Below are 22,376 nucleotides of genomic sequence, written 5' to 3'. Positions count from 1 at the left end.
ACATCAGATTCCTTCCTCCTCCTAGGACCCTAAGTCTTCTGGAGGGAGAGGAACTGCCTCCACGATGCCTCCTCTTCTACAAACTAGGAAAAAGGAGGGGTGCTCAGAGCAGCGTGTTGTCCTGACAGAAGAGGCCTTGAATAAAATGCCAAAAAAAAAATGTGCTGGGCCCCGATATGACTATAGTTGTATTTTTAGGACAAAAGCCACTCTGAGTTTAGAAACACTTTTAAATGACTTAAAAGCACATTAATCCCGGGGTGCCTGGGTGGCTCAGTTGGTTAAATGGCAGACTTTGGCTCAGGTCATAATCTCAAGGCTCATGAGTTCCAGCCCCAATGGGGCTCTCTGCTGTCAGCACAGAACCCACTTCAGATCTTCTGTCTCCCTCTTTCTCTGCCCCTCCCCTTTTTATTAAAAATTAAAAAATTAAAAATTAAAAAAAATCAGCAAACATTTGGCCACCAGGAGTCACTACATGTGAAAGGTATGTTATCTATTCTGGCCACAGGCTGGGCTCCCTTCCCATGTACATGGATTTCCTGCAACACTGTAGTTGCCTAGGAATCTAGAGCTCAAGGTTTAGAAACCACCAAACACAAATGCCTCTGCAAAAGAATCATTTAAGAGTTTATTGAAAACTCTTAGGCCCCACCCCTAGAGATTCAGTAGATCTAGGAGAGAGAGGAGGAATGTGAATTCGGTAACTCCCCATGTGACGGGTAAGCAAAAGGGACGGTGAATCCCGCGGGGTGTATAAAGCTCTGGAAATTAGCATTCCTCACTGGCTCCTCGTCTTTCTCTTCCAAGGATCTCATTCCGATCACCTTTCCTTTGTTCCTCACAGTTCAGGGCTTCTTTAACGGGGGTGTCGTGCGGACATCACAAACCAAAACGTGTTGGAAAATCTCTGAGGGTCCAACATAATGACTGGTTTTCTTTAAAAAGCAACAACTCATCTTTGCTTTTTGAGGACTGAATTTTGATGCTAACAATACCTTCACATCTGTTTGTACTAAGTCAGAGGCAACCTGTGCTCACAAATGAAAGATGCAGGGATTAGGCTCAAGTGGTCTGGCTTGATAATTGGCTCTGGGATGTAAACACCGCAACAGTACTTTAAGCTATTCCTGAGGAGAGAAAAAAAATGTTAGGCTAACAGCCAATAGAAAAGCCAACACAGAAAATGTTGATAAAATTAGAAAATAGCATAAGAAGGAGCCACAGAGCCAAAAGAAAGAGCCCGTCTTCACCACCAGCTCGCCCCATCCAGAATACTCCCCCAGAGCCTCCCAGGCTCCTACACATGGGAAGGAACCGGGGGTAGAGTGCCAGAAGAAGTCCCTTTTTCCTATCCTTCTTTATCTTCAATGCCCTTGAGTGCCTCTTCAATTTCTTGGGAATGCAAGCGCTTAGTTTACAAGGTCAAAAGACCATGAAATGTTTTCCAAAAATCAAATCGTCATTTGAACAATGAAAAGTGTTTTAATATTCTCTTCTGCTATTAAGTCAGCCTCTCTGTCTCTGTGTGTGTCTCTCTCTCACTCTTTTTCTCTCTCTCATTTCTCTCTCCTCCTTTCATTTTCTCGCTCTTTCTCTCCCTCCCTGTCCCCCCTTCCCCTCCCCTCTCCACTTCACCACACACAGAAACCCCTTTTCAAAGGGGCTTTTTTCCAACTCAGTGAAGTAAAGTCTTTGCCCCTTTGTGGGGAAGGCTCATTAACATTCCCACAGCAGCATCTCTTCAAGGATTTTACTTTTGTAACTCTGTGGGGAGGTCAAGAGGCCACAGAGGAGAGGTAAAAGGAAAAAAATGGTAAATGGGGGAGGGCGGAAGAAAGGAGAGGAGGGGAAAGAGTCCTTCCTTTCACAATAAGGCCAGCAAAAAGGAGGGAGGGAAAAAACTAGGAAAAGACAAGACAGGCAAGACCCAGGAAGGACACAAATGTTGGACCCCCAATTCTGCCCTCAGACATCATAGACTCTTGAGAAGACCAGGAAGCTATATTATTTCTCTTGTTTCTTCCCCACCCCACCCCACCCCACCCCCCAAAATGGAAGTAAATGATGGAAACAGTAGGCTGAGAGAGACAGGATCCAATCTATTCCACTGAGGAATTAGAAGATTCCCTAGTCTCAGGGTCCCCATTTCCCCTACAATAGCCTGGTGATAACTGCACCTGCTGCACAGAGAAGTTAACAGGATGAATTAGACAATGTCAGCAAGACTTCCAAGAGCGGAACATGAGGGAGCCACCCAGGGTCCTGACCCCGAAGAACCGGGAATATAATGGAGGTTCGGTGAACTCCAAAGCAGAGATCAGAGGGCTTCCCAAACCCCTTCAGATGTGGGTACCTGCCTCCTCATTTCTCACCAGCAACCTTCCAGCCATCTGTTGTCTCTCTCTCCCTTTCTTAGCATCGTCACCCAGCCTGGACCTGGGTAAGGGAGGCAATCGGGGGAATTTTGCACCAGACACTGTGAGTGAGCTTGGTTTTATTTTTCTCTGAAGACGCAGCCATCAGAGATTTATATCACTAAACTCCAAAAGGGAAAAGAATTCTCACTTTCCTAATGGATGGTGTTTCAGACGCTCTCTCATCTCAGCCAGGAGAGTAAAATGTAAATAAGATTAGGAGAGGACTTACTGCATCACAGGGAAGAGCTGGGACACAGCTGGATAGTCTATGCCCAGTAGCACAGTTTTACTCAGACACCATGGGACACCATGGCCAGAAATTAAAGAATAACTGAATCACCCTTAATGTGCAGGCTGAGAGCAGATACCTCGCTGGTTCCCAAATGATGTATTTTAGAGATGGAGAATTTTTCTTGATGTTTATTTTTGAGAGAGGGAGAGAGAGAGACAGCACAAGTGGGGGAGGGTCAGAGAGAGGGAGACACAGAATCCGAAGCAGGCTCCAGGCTCTGAGTTGTCAGCACGGAGCCCGAAGTGGGGCTGGAACCCACAAACCATGAGATCATGACTTGAGCCAAAGTTGAACACTTAACCAACTGAGCCACCAGGCTCTCCTGTAGAATTTTTTTTTTAATTTAAATTCTAGTTAGTTAACGTACAGTACAATATTGGTTTCAGCAGTAGAATTCAGGGGTTCATCACCTCCACACAACAGCCAGTGTTCATCACAAGTACCCAACATCCATCTAACCCATCACCCTTCCTCCATCAACCCTCAGTTTGTTCTCTGTCTTTAAGAGTGTCTTGTGGTAAGTTTCCCTCTCGAGACAGAGACATTTTTCAAGGTCAAATATGATATCCACAAGGAAATTCTTTCCACAGAATCCTTGTCAGTTTTCAGCCTCTGTGAGAGATTACTACAGAGAGCTTACCCATTTACTGGAAAGTCCATTACACTATTAGAAAGTTCCTTCATACTGAGCTGGAGGTGCCTCCTTGTAGATTCTACTCTGGAGTAGATAGAACTCATCTGTATCATCCTTTCAGATGTAGTATCCCTTCAGCACCAAGAGCTGTGATGTGGGAGAAACAAAAAAAGTCACTAGCTCTGTTGTTATTTTATTTTTTAATGTTTTTATTTTATTTTTGAGAGAGAGAGAGAGAGAGAGAGTACAAGCAGGGGATGGACATAGAGAGGGAGACACAGAATCTGAAGCAGGTTCCAGGCTCTGAATTGTCAGCACAGAGCCCGCCACAGGGCTCAAACTCACGGACTGTGAGATCATGACCCGAGCCGAAGTAGGACACTCAACTGACTGAGCCACCCAGGAGCCCCATTATTTTAAATGAGATTCCTTAAGACCAATCACTTTTTTTTTTTCATGCTAGGAGCCTGGTACCTTTATTGTACCTTTAACAATATAGAGAAAAAAAATGCTAGCCTGCCATCAGATGTACCTGGCTTCCAGGCCTGCCTCTGTTACATGATGGCTGTGCAACCTTGGATAGATTACTTAACCTCGCTGAACCTCTTGCTTATCTTCAAAGAAAGTCATCTCTGGAATGCCTGGTTGGCTCAGTTGGTTGAGCGGCTGACTCTTGATTTGGGCTCAGGTCATGATCTCACAGTTTTGTGGGATCGAGCTCCACATAGGGCTCTGCACTGGCAGCTTGGGAGTGTCCCTCTCTCTCTCTCTCTCTCTCAAAATAAATAAATAAACATTAAAAAATGAAAATAAAGAGAATCATCTATAAATAGGAGTGGTCAGAGCTGTAATATTCAAAATATGTCACGTATATGAAAATATCCTTTAAATTATAAAGAGCCCTCTTTATATTTAGTTTTATTATAACGACTGTCCATCTACACTCAGTCTTTTTGCCAGCCTTTCATCTCCCCAGTTTCAACTGGTGGTAGCTGACTTCTTGGCCTCATAATCAGGATATACCAGAAAGTTCTTATTTCAGCTTTACACCCCAGAAGCAGTTGCATCATCAAACAAGGTGGCATCGAATCATGAGAGAACCAAAAAGCACTGTGGAGACCTGGGATGAAGAGTTAGAAAAACAAGCAGGGACATTTTCTGAACAGACAGCACAGGGAGAGGCCTGAGCCCTGGCAGTGAGGAGAGGGTTAAATCCTTCCCTCTGCAGTACAAAAGAAAAGAGTGTGCGGAAAGATTAGGATTTTTGCTTTTACAATGGGAGCTGCAGAAGCGTAGGGAAGAAGCTGAAGAAAAAAAAGGGGGCGTCTCCCCTTTAAAGACTTGCAGAGATTGAGAGAGAAAGAGAGAGAGAGAGAGAGTCAGGGACAGAGAATCAGAGGGAGCCAGCGGGCCAGTCTGTCTGTCTGTCTCTGGGAAGGGAGACCATCTCTGCTTCCCAGTGATTAGCACTGGGGGAGAGGCATCAGTTGGCTTCAGACCCAAGGGGAGACCAGACCAGGTCACCCCGGTTAGGACTAAGTGAGCTTTGCCCCTCCCTACCCCACCTCCACCCGGGAATGTCTCGGCGAAAGCAGCGGAAACCCCAACAGTTAATCTCGGACTGCGAAGGTCCCAGCGCGTCTGAGAACGGTGGGTGCCTGGGGAGGGGTGCGGGAGCCCTGAGTCCCAGCCCGTGTGGGTCAGGCCAGGGCAAGGGAGGGCACCCGGGCCACGGGTGAAGCCAGGGGAGGACTTGGTCATTGGGGGTTTGAAGAAGTTGGATGCAGAGAGTAGCCAGGCATTGACCTGTGCTGGGGGAGAAGCCCCGCTGCTTGGCTTTTCTCAGATTGGATTCTGTTTGTGTTTTCCTTGTTTTTCTCCGGATGAAATGGAGTTTTCAAACTGGCTCTGTCTCCCCACCCAAGAGTTTTCTCCTCAGGTCCCCCTTTGCTCACTGGTCTTTGTGTCGTTGCTAAGTAACCTCCTCAGACCTGGAGGCCAGTCTCTTAGGGGTGGGATTTTCCCCCCTTTTCTTTCTGGAGAGTTGGGTTGCAAGAGAATGAATTGGATAAACGTGAAGGTTACCCTGAGGGAGAAGAGAAAAAAGTTTCTCATTGTTGGGCTGAGCTGAGAACAGATCAGAGCTCCCAGAGGGAGAGAGCTAATGTCGGTCAGATGCAGCCTGGCTTGGGGTGCGGATCCGTGTCACCTAGGGTAGAGGCTGGAGGAGAGGTCTGGATGAGGGACTCAGGTTTGTGCTTCAAGGGAGGCCACGCTGAAACAAAACAAAACAAAAGTATGAATTAACGTACTTGCATCTGTTTTTAAAGTAACAGATTTTCTGGGGCGCCTGGCTGGCTCAGTAGGTAGAGCATGCAACTCTTGATCTTGGGGTCGTCAGTTCCGGCCCCGCATTGAGTGTAAAGATTACTAATGGAATTAAATAAACTTAAAATAATAAAGTAATAGATTTTCTTTGTGGGGGGGGGGAGAACTTTATGTATTCCTATAATAGTCCAGTCAGAGGCAGATAGTAGAGTAACTTGGGATATTGAGAAGTGACATTGCCCAAAGTCTCAGAAACAGTTAGAGCACTTTGTCAGGACCAAAACAGGTTTCCTGATGCTCAGGGCTAGTGGGCTCACTCTACTAAATTAGAATTTTTCAAATTTGCTTGAACGTGGATCCAGGGTAGAGTCTGGGAATCTATATCTTTGCAAGTGTCCAGGTAATTCTTAGGCTCAGGCAAGTTTTGGATATACTGTATCAGTATATGTGGTACTAAGAACAAGGGTTCTATCAAAAAAAAAAAAAAAAAAAAAACAAGGGTTCTCAAGCCACACTTTCAGGATTCAAATCCTGGTTAGCTGTGCAACTTGGGTTCGTTTACTTTGCCTCTCTGTGCCTGTTTCCTCATCTGTAAAATACTAGCTACCTCATTAGGCTATCATGAGGATTGGAATGAGTTAATAGGTGTAAAGCACTTGGAAAGATAAATAGCATAAATAAGTGCTCAATTTATGTGATATAGTAGTCCCTAGCATAACTAAGTACTTAATGCATGTAAGTATTGTTATCATATGTGAGGACAGTGGCACTTCCTGCGAGGGCTGAAACCTGACCAAACTTCAGGCATCTCTTGGTGAACTTCAGTCCTTCTCTATGAGATGTGTGCATGAAAAGCTCTAGGATAATGTATTTGTAGTGACTAAAACTGAGTCATGGGTTAAATTTACCTTTCCACCTGTTGTTGTAAAAAAATGACCTGAGATGAAATCAGTGCTCCCCTGTGCTATGGAACAACTTTAACAGACATACTGTGTTTTGGGTAGAACACATTCTCCTCAAGTCACTGCTTTGCTGGGATCCCACTGTGCCCATATTTAGAGGTTCATGATGGTGGCATCCTTCCCTCCTGGGACACATTAGCCTTCCTTAATGCTGCTGCAGGCCGGATGTTTCCTCCTCCGGCTCTACAGGAGACTTCCCGTAGAGCCTCGGAGTTGCCTCTCAGTCCTGCTCCCCTGCTGGCTGGATTGTGGAACAATGCCGAACCCCTGCCCCCTCCAAGAGACAACTTCTCCTCTCCCCACACTTCCCAAGTCTGCTCACCCACTCCCCGTAGTACCACTGTTGACGAAGAGCTTGTGCAGGTGTCAAAAGAAATCTTTCACCACTGCCCTGAGTGGATTCTTAAGCCCCTTGTGCTATGGCTCCCACTTGGGGCTGTGAACACTCTGGGGCATGGGGTTGCTGCTACAGAGTCATCCCTGCAGAAACAGTGCAGGCTCACATCCGATGGCAGCAGCAAATTCCGGCTGAATTTTGCCTTTGAGCCAGAAACGTCAGAAACACAAAGGTAAGGAGTAAGAAAGCAGAAGTAACCTCTGAAGGTCTGCCTAAAGAAAGCAAAGGGCTTTCTGATCAGAATTCTCCGGGGCTACTTCCACGCCCTGGAGTGTCACCAAGTCACATCTGGAAGATGAGGTGGCTGTACCAGAGCAAACCTAAAATTCCTTCATGCTCGTGTAAGACGGATAACTTTCCCATTCCCTCCTTTTCCATCGATACGGTTTCTATTTGCTTGTGTGATCTTCAGGCAGCTGACTTTTCCTTCTACCCCAGAAACATTTTTTTGTTCTGCATGCCCCCAAATTAGGGTAGGGAGGACTCTCTGTCCTCTGGTGTACTGTGAAACTACTGGCTCCCTCATGAGCATCAGCAGACATTTATTTAGCAGGCTAGGGTGCAACCGAAGTTTTCAGGAGGCTTTGCGTTCTTTTGGGCAACGTTTACCATACGTGACAAGTAAATGCTCAGCCTTTGTCGCACATGTCCAAAGCCTCATCTCTGCAGTGACCTGAGACGTCACCAAGAAACGGTCTGAAAAACCTGTTTTCTAGCCCTGTTTTTGTTCAGCTTCCCAGACCAGAACACCAAAACCTAACAGAATAGTTACTGCACATAAGTGATGAGAAGGAAATAGTCTTTTTACTTAAAAACTCTGGAGAGAGGAAAAAAAAAATCTCTCTCCCCTACAGAGTCTAGAAATCTGGATTAGGAACATATGAGATGCTAATAGGGAAAACGTAAACTAGTACATCTGGGAAATGAAGGAAACTATCAGAAACCCAGATATTTAGTGAGAAGGAGAAACCAGGACAACAGACAAACAGATCTAGAGGGAGAAATGGAAGCTGGCAGACAGCAACAGCAGCAAAAGGAGAAGGAAGGCAAAAAGAGTTCTGAGGGCTCTGATCTCTTTATATATGGATGTAGAGAGCATAATCCCTCAGGGTATTGAGCCTAAGCCTTTCAGCCCTAGGTACCCCTGGGTCAAAGAGAAAATATTTCTGAGTAGATAGAAAGTAACTCAGGCCAGGTACAATATGGAGCACTGGATCAGGAAGCAGGAAACCTGGGTTGTTTTTTTTTTAATTAAAAAAAATTTTAAGTTTATTTATTTTTGACAGAGACAGAGTGCGAGCATCAGCTGGGGAGGGGCAGAGAGAGAGGGAGACACAGAATCCGAAGCAGGCTCCAGGCTCTGAGCTGTCAGCACGGAGCCTGACACGGGGCTCAAACTCATGAACTGTGAGATCATGACCTGGCCCGAAGTCAGACGCCCAACCGACTGAGCCACCCAGGCACCCCGGAAACCTGGGTTTTAATCCAGCTTTGACCTTGAAGCTACATGACCTTGGATGAATCCATTCTTCCCCCGGGGCTTCAGTTATTGGTCTTTAAATAATAGCACTTCTAGGGGTGCACCTGGGTGACTCAGTCAGTTGAGCGTCCGACTTTGGCTCAGATCATGATCTCACAGTTCATGGGTTTGAGCCTGTGTCAGGTTCAGTACTGACAGCTCAGAGCCTGGAACCTGCTTCAGATTCTGTGTCTCCCTCTTTCTCTGCCCCTCCCCTGCTTGTGCACTGTCTCTCTTCCTCTCAAAAATAAACGTTAAAAAAATTTAAATAATCGAACTTCTTGCCAATATTTCGGGAACATTTACTATTTGGCAGGTACTATGCTAGCCCTGCACATATTTCCCCTTGATTCCTCCCAACTCTATTATTATCTCCATTCAATTTGTTTTAAGTTCATTTATCTATTTATTTGAAAGACATCGCGTGCAGGGGAGGGGCAGAGAGAGAAGGAGAGAGAATCCCAAGCGGGCTCCATACTGCCAACACAGAGCCCAACACAGAGCCCAACCCAGGGCTCAAACCCATGAACCATAAGATCATGACCTGAGGTAAAACCAAGAGTTGGAGGCCCAACTGACAGAGCCACCCAGGTGCATCTCCATTCATTTTTTTTTTTTTAATGTGTGGTAAAATATACATAACAAAATTTACCATTTTAACCACTTTTAAGCATATGACTCAGTGATTAAGTATATTCACAATGTTGTGCAACCATTACCACCATCCATCTCCAAAACTGTTTCATCTTTTAAAATTGAAATCCTTGGGGCGCCTGGGTGGCTCAGTCGGTTGAGCGCTGACTTCGGCTCAGGTCACGATCTCGCGGTCCGTGAGTTCGAGCCCTGCATCGGGCCCCTGTGCTGACAGCTCAGAGCCCGGAGCCTGTTTCGGATTCTGTGTCTCCCTCTCTCTGACCCTCCCCCATTCATGCTCTGTCTCTCTCTGTCTCAAAAATAAATAAAAACGTTAAAAAAAATTTTTTTTAAATTGAAATCCTTGGGGCGCCTGGGTGGCTCAGTCGGTTGAGCGTCCAACTTCAGCTCAGGTCATGATCTCACAGTCTGTGAGTTCTAGCCCCGTATTGGGCTCTGTGCTGACGGCTCAGAGCCTGGAGCCTGCTTCCGATTCTGTGTCTCCTCCTCTCTCTGCCCCTTCCCTGCTCATGCTCTGTCTCTCTCTGTCTCAAAAATAAATAAAAACATTACGAAAAAAAATTAAAAAAAAAAATAAAATAAGTAAAATTGAAATCCTATACCCATTAAACAATAATTCCCCATTCCCTTCTCTCTGCAGCCCCTAGCAATCACCATCCTATTTTCTGTCTCTATAAGTTTACTAATTCTAGGTACCTCATATAAAGGAATTACACAATATTTGTCCTTTTGTGTCTTGCTTGTCTCATCATGTTTTCAAGGCTCATCCTTGTTGTAGCATCTATAAGAATTTCAGTCCCTTTTGAAGTTATACCCCCATTTTATTTTATTATTTTTTAATGTTTATTTATTTTTAGAGAGTGAGTGAGTGAGTAGGGGAGGAGGTGCAGAGACAGCAGGCTCCTCACTGTCGGTGCAGAGCCAAACGTGGGGCTCGAACCCACAAACTGTGAGATCATGACCTGAGCCAAAATCAAGAGTCAGATGCTTAACCGACTGAGCCACCCAAGCACACTATCCCCATTTTATTTTTTATTTTATTTTATTTTTTTAAATTAAAAAAAAATGTTTTATTTATTTTTGAGACAGAGAGACAGAGCATGAGCAGGGGAGAGGCAGAGAGAGAGGGAGACACAGAATCAGAACCAGGCTCCAGGCTCTGAGCTGTCAGCACAGGGCCCAACGTGGGGCTCAAACTCACGAACTGTGAGATCATGACCTGAGCTGAAGTCGGATACTCAACCGACTGAGCCACCCAGGCGCCCCATATTTTATTTATTTTTTAAGTAGGCTTCCTGCACGGCACAGAGCCCAACATGGGGCTTGAACTCACGATTATCTTGAGATCAAGACCTGAGCTGAGATCCAGAGTCTGACACTTAACAGACTGAGCCACCCAGGTGCCCCTATGTCCCTCATTTTAAAGAGAAATCCAAACCTTAGAGAAATAGAGAAACTTTCCCAAGATCACAAAGATCTTGAAAGTGCTGGGACGATAACTCAGTCCTTTTGATTCAGAGTTGGCACTGGTTGTTTTTTTTTTTTAAGTTCATTTAATTTATTTTGAGAGAGAGATTGAGAGAGTCCCAAGCAGGGTCCGTGCTGTCAGCACAGAGCCCAATGCAGGGCTCACAAACTGTGAGATTGAGACCTGGCGCTGGGATCCAGAGTCGGACGCTTAACCACCTAAACCACCTAGGCACCCCAAAGCTGGCACTCTCAATCACTGTGCTCAGGGGTGGGGGTGGGGGGGGAAGGTCAGATCTCTGAAGTCCTTACCAGCAGCAAAAGAGTATGAATTCTTTGCTAAATGCTGAGTCCTTTGATGTGAGAAAAACGTCTCTTAAAAAACCTTTTCGGTGTTTGATCTAAGATATTTCTGTTTAGGAAACAAACATATTTTTCTCACTTAACATCCCATGTACAAATTATCATGCCTGTTTGCCTACGACATTGCACAGGTCACAGATGCATTACTAGGCGTAGGTGGCCTGGCAGAAGAGTGTGTGTGTGTATTTAGGAGAGAGAAGTGACAAAGAGGAGATAGGACATTCTCCCTTAGAAGTAGTCTATAGCAACAGTGCAGCAGTTACAGAATCCATTCATGTTAGCATTGGCCCAATGCTAACAGTAAGTTTAGGCAGGTGCTTACACAGTATACTTTGTTTCTTCAGTGGCTGGACGATGCTTGAACTGTGTGTAGAACAAAGCCTTTATCTTAAAATTAGAAATATAGCTCAAGGGGCGCCTGGGTGGCTCAGTCGGTTAAGCGTCTGACTTCAGCTCAGGTCACAATCTCACGGTTTGTGAGTTCGAGCCCCGAGTCAGGCTCTGGGCTGATGGCTCAGAGCCTGGAGCCTGCTTCGGATTCTGTGTCTCCCTCACTCTCTACCCCTCCCCCATTCATGCTCTGTCTCTCTCTGTCTCAAAAATAAATAAAGATTAAAAAAATTAAAAAAAAAAAAAGAAATATAGCTCAAGATGCACATACCCTGGGAAAGGCAACGCAGTCACTTAAATTCACAGTCAGGTGTAAATCGTTATCAAAATCTGTTCATGGAAGCTGGATACGAGGGAGCTGACCTCTCTCTGCCGGCAGAGCAGAGAGGGAGCCAGACAGGAAGATTTGGCCCTGGGCAGCTGGTTTTGCCTCTGTCCTAATTTGGGCCAGGTAAGATTTGTGAGCCGCAGGGTAGAAGGTTCCCTGGGAAGAGCAGTCCTCTGAAAGGTACCGTGGCTCTCATCCTTCCTGTACACTGGCATTGCCTGAGGAATTTTATAAACACACTGATACCTGGATGCCACCCTCAGGGATTCTGAATTAATTGATCTGGGGTGTGGCCTGGATATTGGATGTTTCAAAGCTCTCCCAGTCTTTTTAATGGGCAGCAAAGTTTGAGAACCGCTTTTTCAACTCTACCGTCCTGCTGTGTACTCCGCACCTAATTTTCTTTGTTCTCCCTAGCCATTCTCTCCCAAGCCTAGAGCCGCAGTTTAGAGAGCTACCTGGTTTCTCTTTTCATTGTTATTCTGGCTCTTTATAAATTTAAACAAGCGTGTCCAGGTCTTAGTCCCTACATCCATCCCAGACTTTGCCTGTGACCCAGGATAGCTTACCTACCCTTATCTGCTATCTAGGGACACCATAACCAGCTTAGTTTATTCCTGTGTTTATGACTTCATTCGTGTCTGCCTAAGAATCCTGCCCCCCTTTTCAGGATAGGCAGTGAGTGCAAAGTGCTGAGAAATAGAGGGTTCCTCTTACAGGTGGCTGTTGATCCGTCACCTTTCAGCAGGGACTAAATTTACCTTAAAGAAGAGTGCAGGTCAAATTACCCATCAGAAAGCAAGTTTCATTAAAGAGCAAGAAAGGGGACAGTGTTTCCCAGGAGAAGATGAAAAGAAAAGGATTTCTTTTCTTGTCGGAAGACTTGACAAAACAGCAACTTGATATCAAATGTTCAATGCTAATTAACAAATGCTGGGTAGAAAGCTTCCACCTGATTCCCTCTCCCTTACTGAGGCCAGACAGCAAATGGCAGGTAGGAGCTACACAGGGCCCTTTCTCTGGTGTTAGAGAAGCCACACAATGTTGGTGTGCTTGAGAAAGCACTGGACAGGAGTCAAAATTCTGAATGCTTGCTTCACTGAATTACTGTGTGAACTTGGGAAAGTCACTTATCCTCTCCAAGCTTCAATTTCCTGCTCTGTAAAAATAAACAGCACTGCATGAACCTGTGACTTTCCATAACTGAAATAGATCCCCCCCTCCCTCGTTGTAAGGGTCAGTCCTGAAAGCACAGAGCCCATCTTTTTCAGAGCTGTCGTTCGTAATATTTAGATACTCATGATTATGTAAAGTTTCAAAACATAATTCGGTAAAATGTTTTCGATTTAAAAAGAGAGCAAAATTCGTGTTGAACAGTGAAGTGGATGGTGCCAACATTAGGTCCAAAAAAGACTCCTCCAGAAAAGATTCCTTGCCATTGGCATATGCCAATATTAACCAATGTCTTACCTCAGAAATTAATAAGATGATGGGGCATCTGGGTGGCTCACTCAGTTAAGCGTCCGACTTCGGCCCAGGTCATGATCTCATGGTTCTTGAGTTCAAGCCCCACGTCAGGCTCAGAGCCTGGAGCCTGCTTTGGATTCTGTGTCTCCCTCTCTCTCTGCCCCTCACCCCACTCACACACACTCTCTCTCTCTCAAAAACAAATATTTTTAAAAATTAAGAAATAGAAATTAATAAGATGAGTAAGTAACATGAAAAACTGATCTAATTTTAGCAAATGTGCATTTTAGGTTATTTTCATTGTTTTGCCACTGACAATGTAAATTCTCTAACCCATAATATTTGGGACTCCCCCCCCCCCCAAATTTAAAGTCCCATGTGTTCATATTAACATGATTTGTCAAGAGTTTTCCAAGTTTTTGTCACCACAATATTTCTCTGAGAAAGACAGCACAGATACAATCTTACCACTTTACAAAATGAAAATGGTGGCATGATTAACCACTGTGCCTCAATTTACCAGCCAGGCAACGATAGAGCTGGGATTAGAACATCGTGGGTTTACTGATGCCGAGGCAAACCACAAAACTAAGGACTTGGGGGGGTCACTTCCTGTAAGTAAGATTAAACTCTTTCCTGAGGTGGAAACCCTATTAAGACGCATTTCAAGGTAGAAAGAGAACGCAGAGTATCTGGTCTAAGAGACATCATACCCCTACTTATCCCATCTGACTACCAGGTGGCCTCTGTGGCGGTGAGCTAGTGTTATGTCCTTTCTAGGCATTCAAACCAGCTTGGGGCTGAAAGGGCTTTCCGCCCAGAGAGGCTGCCTCGTAGCTCCCACTGCATTTTCTCCATTGTTTCAGGAATTCCCCTCCCCCCAGGTTAGAGCAAGGTGGGCCTCTGTAGGCCCCTGCAGGCCAGCGTCTCCCTGGACCCAACTGTCCTTAACAGTGGCAGTGTGCCCTGTACTGCACGAGAAGGGCAATGGAGGAAGAAGACGGGCAGGGAAGAGCTATTAAAGAGGAGGTGCTACGGGAATAAGCACGAAGTCTATAAATCAGGTGTGAGCCCGGTGATCTGTGGAGTAACTTGCATTGGGCTAGTCTGGAGGGGGGGGGGGGGAGGGAGTGAAGGGGCTCAATGTTCCGCAGAGAGGAGGGTCCTGAAATGACTTCCTTGGAAATTATGCCTTGCAGCCTCCCACCCTGAGAAACTTCTTTTGTGGAGGGGGATGGGGGTAGGGTGGGAATAAAGATGAGGAAGACTGGACAAAACTTGGGGTATTTAGGGGTGCGGGTTTTGATAAGGCGTGGATGTCCTGGGCTCCCCCTCCCACTCTGGCCCTCAGAACCTCTGAGATCAGACCACCCTCTCTGGAGTCCACGTTTTCCAGGCTCAGCGGATCCTTTATCCAAAGAAAAATAAGAGAAGCCTATCGCTTTGCTCTATTGAGCAGAGCTGTGTTTCCCACTGTGCCCCCTTGAGCCCGAGGGGGGTGGGGGCAGGTCTAGGCAAAGCCATCTGGAGAAGGGGGGGAGCTGGCAGAGGGCGAGGGAAGGTGGACCCCACCACGCCCCACAAGCACCTGTCACTGAGCCTCCGGAAACCTGCTAGGCTCTGGGCTCCCGCCCCACACACCCACCTCCCACTCCCCGCTCCTGCCTGGCTCCCCAGCAGCTCCTCCCCCATCTCCCCTCTCCTAGCTTTCTCGCTCCAGCTCCTCCCCTCCTCCGCGCCTCCTCGCTCCCCTCCCCCTCCTCCGGGCTCCCTGCCCCCGCCGCCGCAGCCGCCGCCGCCGCGGATCTCCATCTCCGCAGTCTGGGCCGCTGGGTGCAGAGGCTGCCGCACCCCGGCGGCCACCGCCGCCTCCCCCCATCCCGATACCCATTGTCTCCCATTCTACCCTGCCCTCCACCCCCCCCCCCCCGTCCCTACAACCATGGCGCACGAAACCGGGAGGAGCTCTCGTCTCGGGGGGCCCTGCGGGGAGCCGGCGGAGCTTGGAGGTGCGGTAGGGCCCTGCCTGGGCAGGGGTGGGGGCGGAGGGCACGCGCGCGGGGTGAGGGACTTCTCGGCGGACGGGATAAAATGCACGATTCTCTGCGTAGGGCCTCCTGCTCACACCCATTCCTTGCGCCCGCGGGTGGCCCGGGGTTGGGGGGTGGGGGACCGGCAGGCGGAGGCAGGAGCTTGAGCGTGCCTGCTCCCCTGCCCCCATGCTGGGGTGTTTCGTGTCCGGACGGGTCACCACTGAGCTCTAGCCTTCGGCTTGGCCTGATGGTGAGCTCATCTCCCCACCCCCCACCAAGCGGTTACTGGGCTCGTTGTTAATTAGAGCCTTCGCCTGCCCATCCCAGCCGCACCACCCACGCTCTCTCCTTGTCTTCTCCCTAGGTGATGCTAGCGAGGAGGACCACCCCCAAGTCTGTGCCAAGTGCTGCGCACAATTCACTGACCCAACTGAATTCCTCGCCCACCAGAATGCGTGTTCTACTGACCCCCCTGTAATGGTGATAATTGGGGGCCAGGAGAACCCCAACAACTCTTCGACCTCTTCTGAACCCCGGGCTGAGGGCCAAACTAGCCCCCGGGTCATGGAGGCAGAGCACAACAACCCTCCGGATTCTGGGTCCTCTGTGCCCACAGATCCCACCTGGGGCCCTGAGCGGAGAGTAGAGGAGCCTGCCGGGCACTTCCTGGTCGCTGCCACAGGTACGGCAGCGGGGGGAGGCGGGGGCCTGATCTTGGCTAGTCCCAAGCTGGGAGCGACCCCATTACCTCCAGAGTCCACCCCCGCACCCCCCCCTCCTCCTCCTCCACCTCCACCCCCAGGTGCAGGCAGCGGCCACTTGAACATCCCTCTGATCTTGGAAGAGCTGCGGGTGCTGCAGCAGCGGCAGATCCATCAGATGCAGATGACTGAGCAAATCTGCCGCCAGGTGCTGCTGCTTGGCTCCTTAGGCCAGACAGTGGGCACCCCTGCCAGTCCCTCCGAGTTACCTGGGGCAGGGACTGCCTCCTCCACCAAGCCCCTGCTTCCCCTCTTCAGCCCCATCAAGCCTGTCCAGACCACCAAGACCCTGGCACCTTCCTCCTCCTCTTCCTCCTCCTCCTCCTCCTCGGGGGCAGAAACGCCCAAGCAGGCTTTCTTCCATCTTTACCATCCACTGGGGTCACAGCACCCTTTTTCTGCCGGAGGGGTTGGGCGCAGCCACAAACCCGCCCCCGCCCCCTCCCCAGCCCTGCCAGGCAGCACAGATCAGCTGATTGCCTCGCCTCACCTGGCGTTCCCAGGCACCACGGGACTCTTGGCAGCACAGTGTCTTGGGGCAGCTCGAGGCCTCGAGGCTGCTGCCTCCCCAGGGCTCCTGAAGCCAAAGAATGGAAGTGGTGAGCTGGGCTACGGGGAAGTGATGGGTCCCTTGGAGAAGCCTGGCGGACGGCACAAGTGCCGCTTCTGTGCCAAAGTATTTGGCAGTGACAGTGCCCTGCAGATCCACCTGCGCTCCCACACGGGTGAGAGGCCCTATAAGTGTAACGTCTGTGGCAACCGCTTCACCACCCGCGGCAACCTCAAAGTGCATTTTCACCGGCATCGCGAGAAGTACCCGCACGTGCAGATGAACCCTCACCCGGTGCCCGAGCACCTAGACTATGTCATCACCAGCAGCGGCCTGCCCTATGGTATGTCCGTGCCGCCGGAGAAGGCCGAGGAAGAGGTGGCGGTGCCAGGCGGGGGCGTGGAACGCAAGCCCCTGGTGGCCTCTACTACAGCACTTAGTGCCACCGAGAGCCTGACGCTGCTCTCCACCGGTGCGGGCACAGCCACGGCTCCCGCGCTCCCTGCTTTCAATAAGTTTGTGCTCATGAAGGCAGTAGAGCCAAAGAGTAAAGCCGATGAAAATACCCCTCCGGGGAGCGAGGGCTCAGCCATCGCCGGCGTGGCAGAAAGTGGCACGGCGACCCGAATGCAGCTGAGTAAGCTGGTGACTTCGCTACCCAGCTGGGCGCTGCTCACCAACCACTTTAAGTCCACAGGTAGCTTCCCCTTCCCCTATGTGCTAGAGCCCTTGGGGGCCTCCCCCTCTGAGACCTCAAAGCTGCAGCAACTGGTAGAAAAGATTGATCGGCAGGGAGCCGTGGCAGTGGCGTCTACTGCCTCGGGCGCCCCCACCACCTCCGCGCCCGCGACCTCAACCGCTGCGTCATCTGGGCCTAACCAGTGTGTCATCTGCCTCCGGGTGCTGAGCTGTCCTCGGGCCCTGCGCCTGCATTACGGCCAACACGGAGGTGAGCGGCCCTTCAAATGCAAAGTGTGTGGCAGAGCTTTCTCCACGCGGGGCAATCTGCGTGCACATTTCGTGGGCCACAAGGCCAGTCCGGCAGCCCGGGCCCAGAACTCCTGCCCCATCTGCCAGAAGAAGTTCACTAACGCCGTGACTCTGCAGCAGCATGTTCGGATGCACCTGGGGGGCCAGATCCCCAACGGTGGCACCACACTCTCGGAAGGCGGGGGAGCTGCCCAGGAGAATGGCTCCGAGCAGTCCACAGTCTCCGGGGTGGGGACCTTCCCCCAGCAGCCGTCCCAGCAGCCATCCCCAGAAGAGGAGCTGTCTGAAGAGGAGGAAGAGGATGAGGAAGAGGAAGAAGACGTGACTGATGAAGATTCCCTGGCAGGGAGGGGCTCAGAGAGCGGAGGTGAGAAGGCGATATCAGTGCGAGGTGATTCGGAAGAGGCGTCTGGGGCAGAGGAGGAAGTGGGGACAGCGGCGGCGGCGGCCACGTCTGGGAAGGAGATGGATAGCAGTGAGAAGGTGATTCAGCAGCCTTCCCTGCCGCCCCCGCCACCACCACCCGACAGCCTGGATCAAACACGGCCCATGGAGCAGGGAGGCAGCGATGCCGCAGGAGGCATGGAAGAGGGGGGCAAACCAGAGAGGAGCTCGAGCCCACCGTCAGCACACACCCGGGAAGGGGAAGGCGGTGGCGGCACCTCGGCGGAGGAGCTGAGTACGCAGGAGGCGATGAGAAAGGAGCCGGGAGAGAGCAGCAGCAGAAAGGCCTGTGAGGTGTGTGGGCAGACCTTTCCCGCCCAGGCAGCCCTGGAGGAGCATCAGAAGACCCACCCCAAGGAGGGGCCGCTCTTCACTTGTGTGTTCTGCAGGCAGAGCTTTCTCGAGCGGGCTGTCCTCAAGAAGCATATGCTGCTGGCTCACCACCAGGTACAACCCTTTGCTCCCCACGGCCCTCAGAATATTGCTGCTCTTTCCTTGGTCCCAGGCTGCTCACCGTCCATCACATCCCCGGGGCTCTCCCCCTTTCCCCGAAAAGATGACCCCACCATCCCATGAGCCTGTTTTCCTGCTCATGACCCAGGAAGCAGAAACCGAGAGCTCTGTAGAAGCACCTCCACAGGATTTACGAGCCCTTATTTGTCTTTTTTCTCTGAGTCCTTCCCCCGTGGCTTCTCTCTAGTCCCTGAGCTTGGAAATGGCTGTGCTTGCCAGGGGGATGGCCCCCTGATGATTTTTTTCTTCCCTCTTCACTCACTGTACCTGAGGAAAATAGTTTCTCTGCAGCTTTCACATTCCCAAGGGGATCCCCCTCCAGCTTCCCTGGGGTGACCCCTCTCCCCCCTCTCCTTTCTTCCTCTCCCTTTCCCTTTGGCAGGTGCACCTGAGCACCCACATTTGGAACTGCAGCCCAGCCCGAAGGGGCCGGCAGCTGTCCCTGGAGGGCCCAGTGCCACTCCTCTCTGGTGACCAGGTCAACCTGCAGGACTTCCTGTCCCAGGATGTTCCTGCCCAACTGGTGAGGGTAGGTCCCCTGTCTTTCTGGAACCAGTACACAGCTTTCCTGTCAAGGGACCTGCCCACCAAGCCCCGGAGTTCCGGCTCCACCTCCACTACCAGTTTAGGTCTGGCACCACCAGTGCTGTTTGGCCCAGGAACTATGGCTGGGAACGTGCCTCCAGCAATGGGATCCAGAGAGGCCAAGGAGAAGAGAGCCCCCCTCTTCCTATTTCGGTCTCCTGCATCCAAGGCAGTGCCTGAGAAGCCCATCAGAGAAGAAAAGTAGCAAACTGTACATTTCTTCTTTTCCCTGCTCTGGAAGGTGCCAGCAATGAAGATACAACAATATCTGTATCTGGCGGCTCAGCCCTAAGGGGTAGGGAGAAACGAAGAGCATATAGGACATTCTTCCCAGTAAACTCCCATTCAGGCAAAGGTGTTGGCTGGTCAGTTTGCCAAGACACCTCCAGCTTCTCCTTTTCCTTCATCATGGCCTGTCAAAGTTAGGAAACGAGCAGATGTCTTAGCAGCAGGTCTCTCGTGGGATCTTTTGGGAAATGTGAAGTTCATGTCTTTAACAAGCATTATTGGTGAGGGTCATTGAAGGAGGAATGACGGAGAGTTGAAGAGCGTTGCTAAAGCATAGGGCTTGCTGGGAACACGTGAGGTTAAGAAAGGGGCATGATGTGAGGGAGGGGACCTCGAATTCTTGATTGGATGGGTCTCACGAATGTTCTTTTGGACTGTTAGTGACTTAGTGTGCAGCAATGCACCTCAGGTCATAGGGGATTTCCTAGCACTAGTGTGCTTCTAGTTTTAGATAACTCCCTACTTTGTACCCTGGCCCCTTGTATTTTCCTTGTCTTCCTTTCTCAAGGCCTGTTTCCTCCCCATTTTGCCTGTCTATGGACCAGGGCTTATGTCTTTGCCACCGTCTGGTTCTTAGAGTCCCAGACCTTGGGAGATGAGCTCTAGGTGGTTTTCTCCCTGCCTCTCTGTCTTGTAATGAGATGTAGTATTTACTCTTAACATAGGATCATTTGGAACAGGAGTCCTGAGGGGGAGAGAGTGAGGGTTCTGCTATTGATTGACTTGAATGATGGTTTCTCCTCCAAAGGTATAGGCTCCAGAGCTTCCTAACATAGTAAAATGTGAAGAGCAGACAAGGGAGATATTAGTGTCTTTCCCTTTTCATTAAAAGTGTTTTAACCAAATATTTGTGTGTTTTTCCTTATTTCATAACTAAATAGCCAGCTGGGGTGTGATACGGGCATTCCCTAACATTGAGATTCCCTTCCCACCTACATCTCCTGCCAAAGCTGAACATATGGTGTTGAAATATTTAATTTATTCAGTCTTGTCCTAAAACAACCTCCAGTGAATGTAATTTCCCTGTGGAAATGGAGTTTATGTTCTCAAAAAGTAAAGGATTTGTCCGTTGTGTGCAGTCATTGTCTAGATTCTTTTCTTTGCCTAGAACTTTCCACCACCAGGCTTTGTGGGGTTTTTGTTTTGTTTTGTTTTGTTTTGTTTTGTTTTGTTTTGTTTGGAGGTTGGAAGCTGTTTCTTTATTGGTCCTTTCTGAGCCCCAGGGTAGCCTAGCTGACATCATTTAATCTGCAGAACCAAGATGAATTAATCTTTATGATCCTTGAGATCTGATGTTATAAACAGAAATAAAAAATGATTCAACACTAATAATTTTTACCGACGGGATAATTTAAAGCAGGATTCTCAGCAAAGGAAGTACATGGGGGGTGGGAGTGTGAAATGAAACATATATACATTCTTTACCTTATCTCTCCACAATGTGGTAGGGTTTAGATTTGACCCTAAGACCTTGGGTTTTGAAAGAGAACAGTCTCCAGACTTTTTTTGTGTTTGTAAGATTATAATATCACTGTATCTTAGTGCTAAGGGGATGGGGCTGGTAAAATGATTTGTCCAAAGTCACTCAGCCAATTAATGGCAGTGTTAGTGCTACTACCAGTGATCAGGGATGGTGCCTGTTTCTTGCTACATCATTTTAGACTCCCGATGTGAGGCTGGCTGGAAGACAGAAAGGAGGAGGTGAGTAAAACTTTTCTTGGCTCGATTCAAGGTAAAGAACCAACATTTGATTCCTCTTGCCCCCACCAGGGAAGTAATGGTCCTCTTTAAAAGGTCCTGGAATCTTGTGAAGTCAACTGGGGAAGAAACAGCTTCTGCCTCTTTAATTCCTAGCAAAGCTTTGTTAAGTCTTTGTCTCCTTTCAGCCTATGGAAGGAGGTAGGTCACCAATCGTATTCCATGTACCTCCCCTACCCCCATCAGACATAAGATAATGCCATTTAACTAATTAAACTAGACTTGCCCTCTCTTCACATGCCAGTTCCCATTATGGTAGCACCTGTCAGTAAGGCTTCTACTCATGGATACTTCCTCAGGCAGGTCAGCCCTGCACCTGACTGCCCACACCCCTCCTTCATCGCTCTCCTTTATTTTCCCTTCTGTCTCCTTTTTATTCTTCTTTTTACTCTCCTCTCCTGCTTTTTCTTCATTGACCTCTCTTACCTGCCAGCTTTTCTTTTTCCTTTTCTTTTTTCACCTTTAATTCATTCTGTCTCTTCTTAGAGCCTTTAGTTTCTTCATTCTTGTAGCCGCCTCCAACCCCCACCCTCAGAGGCCTCACCATTTCTCACTCTCAGTTGCTTTTCATTTGATCATCTTTTTGGAAGGTGAATTAACTCTAACCTGCTGGATTGAGAATGTAAATAAATGCAGCTTGAGAAAACACTTTATATGAAATAAACAATAGTAAGTCCAGTTCCAACTGGATGGATGAAAAGCATCACTATGAGAAGACCTAAGATGCAGCTTTGCTCCTCCATTCAGTTAATTTCTGAGGATTTATTTTGTTTCAGAGATCAAGTGTCCTAAAGTAAATAAGACACTTCTGCCCCTGTGGGAGCTCAGTCTAGGATAAAGAAAAATATGAACATATTTTTATACGGTGGTGGTAAATAGATGCAAACAATGGCCTACAGGTTCCCAGACGGGGAAATAACTCATGATGCAAAGATGGAGAAGGGGGAGGGGGTGTATAATTCTTTTGAATTCAGCTTTCATAATAGCCACTCTCAAATATATAAACAACCCATACAACAACCTAAGGACAAATGCAGTTACGTTTAAGAACCTATATAAAATACCCCAAGTCCCCTTTGGCTGATCCAGAGATGTGCTGCTTCAGAGGGTCCCCTCCAGGAAAGAACTGGCTAGCTACCTAGCTGCAGGAAGCCTGACTCATTGACACTCTTCAACCTCCCACCAAAGACTGAGCAAGATGGTGAATGATACAGGAGCTTAGCCATTTCCATG

At 48.8% G+C, this 22,376-nt stretch overlaps 1 protein-coding gene across 4 annotated transcripts; it reads left to right on the top strand.

The window, feature by feature from the left end:
* Positions 1-4,899: 4,899 nt before the first annotated feature.
* SALL2 (spalt like transcription factor 2) lies at positions 4,900-20,230 on the top strand. Of its 4 annotated transcripts, none has more exons than XM_042942660.1 (4): positions 4,900-4,996; positions 15,619-15,933; positions 16,345-18,445; positions 19,062-20,230. In XM_042942660.1, exons 1-4 carry the CDS (start codon positions 4,924-4,926, stop codon positions 19,300-19,302), a joined length of 2,730 nt encoding a protein of 909 aa, XP_042798594.1. In that variant the 5' UTR covers positions 4,900-4,923; the 3' UTR covers positions 19,303-20,230. The 4 variants fall into 4 exon arrangements, with proteins under 4 accessions (XP_042798594.1, XP_042798592.1, XP_042798596.1 ...); XM_042942662.1 differs by lacking the exon at positions 4,900-4,996 and adding an exon at positions 15,155-15,230; XM_042942658.1 differs by lacking the exon at positions 19,062-20,230 and having other exon boundaries at positions 15,619-18,872.
* The last annotated feature ends 2,146 nt before the right edge of the window (positions 20,231-22,376 follow it).

The sequence above is a fragment of the Panthera leo genome, chromosome B3 (assembly GCF_018350215.1).
Source record: "Panthera leo isolate Ple1 chromosome B3, P.leo_Ple1_pat1.1, whole genome shotgun sequence".
NCBI classification, from domain to species: Eukaryota; Metazoa; Chordata; class Mammalia; order Carnivora; family Felidae; genus Panthera; species Panthera leo.
Note: the sequence above shows the minus strand (reverse complement) of the source record. Positions and strands in the feature narration are given on the sequence as shown.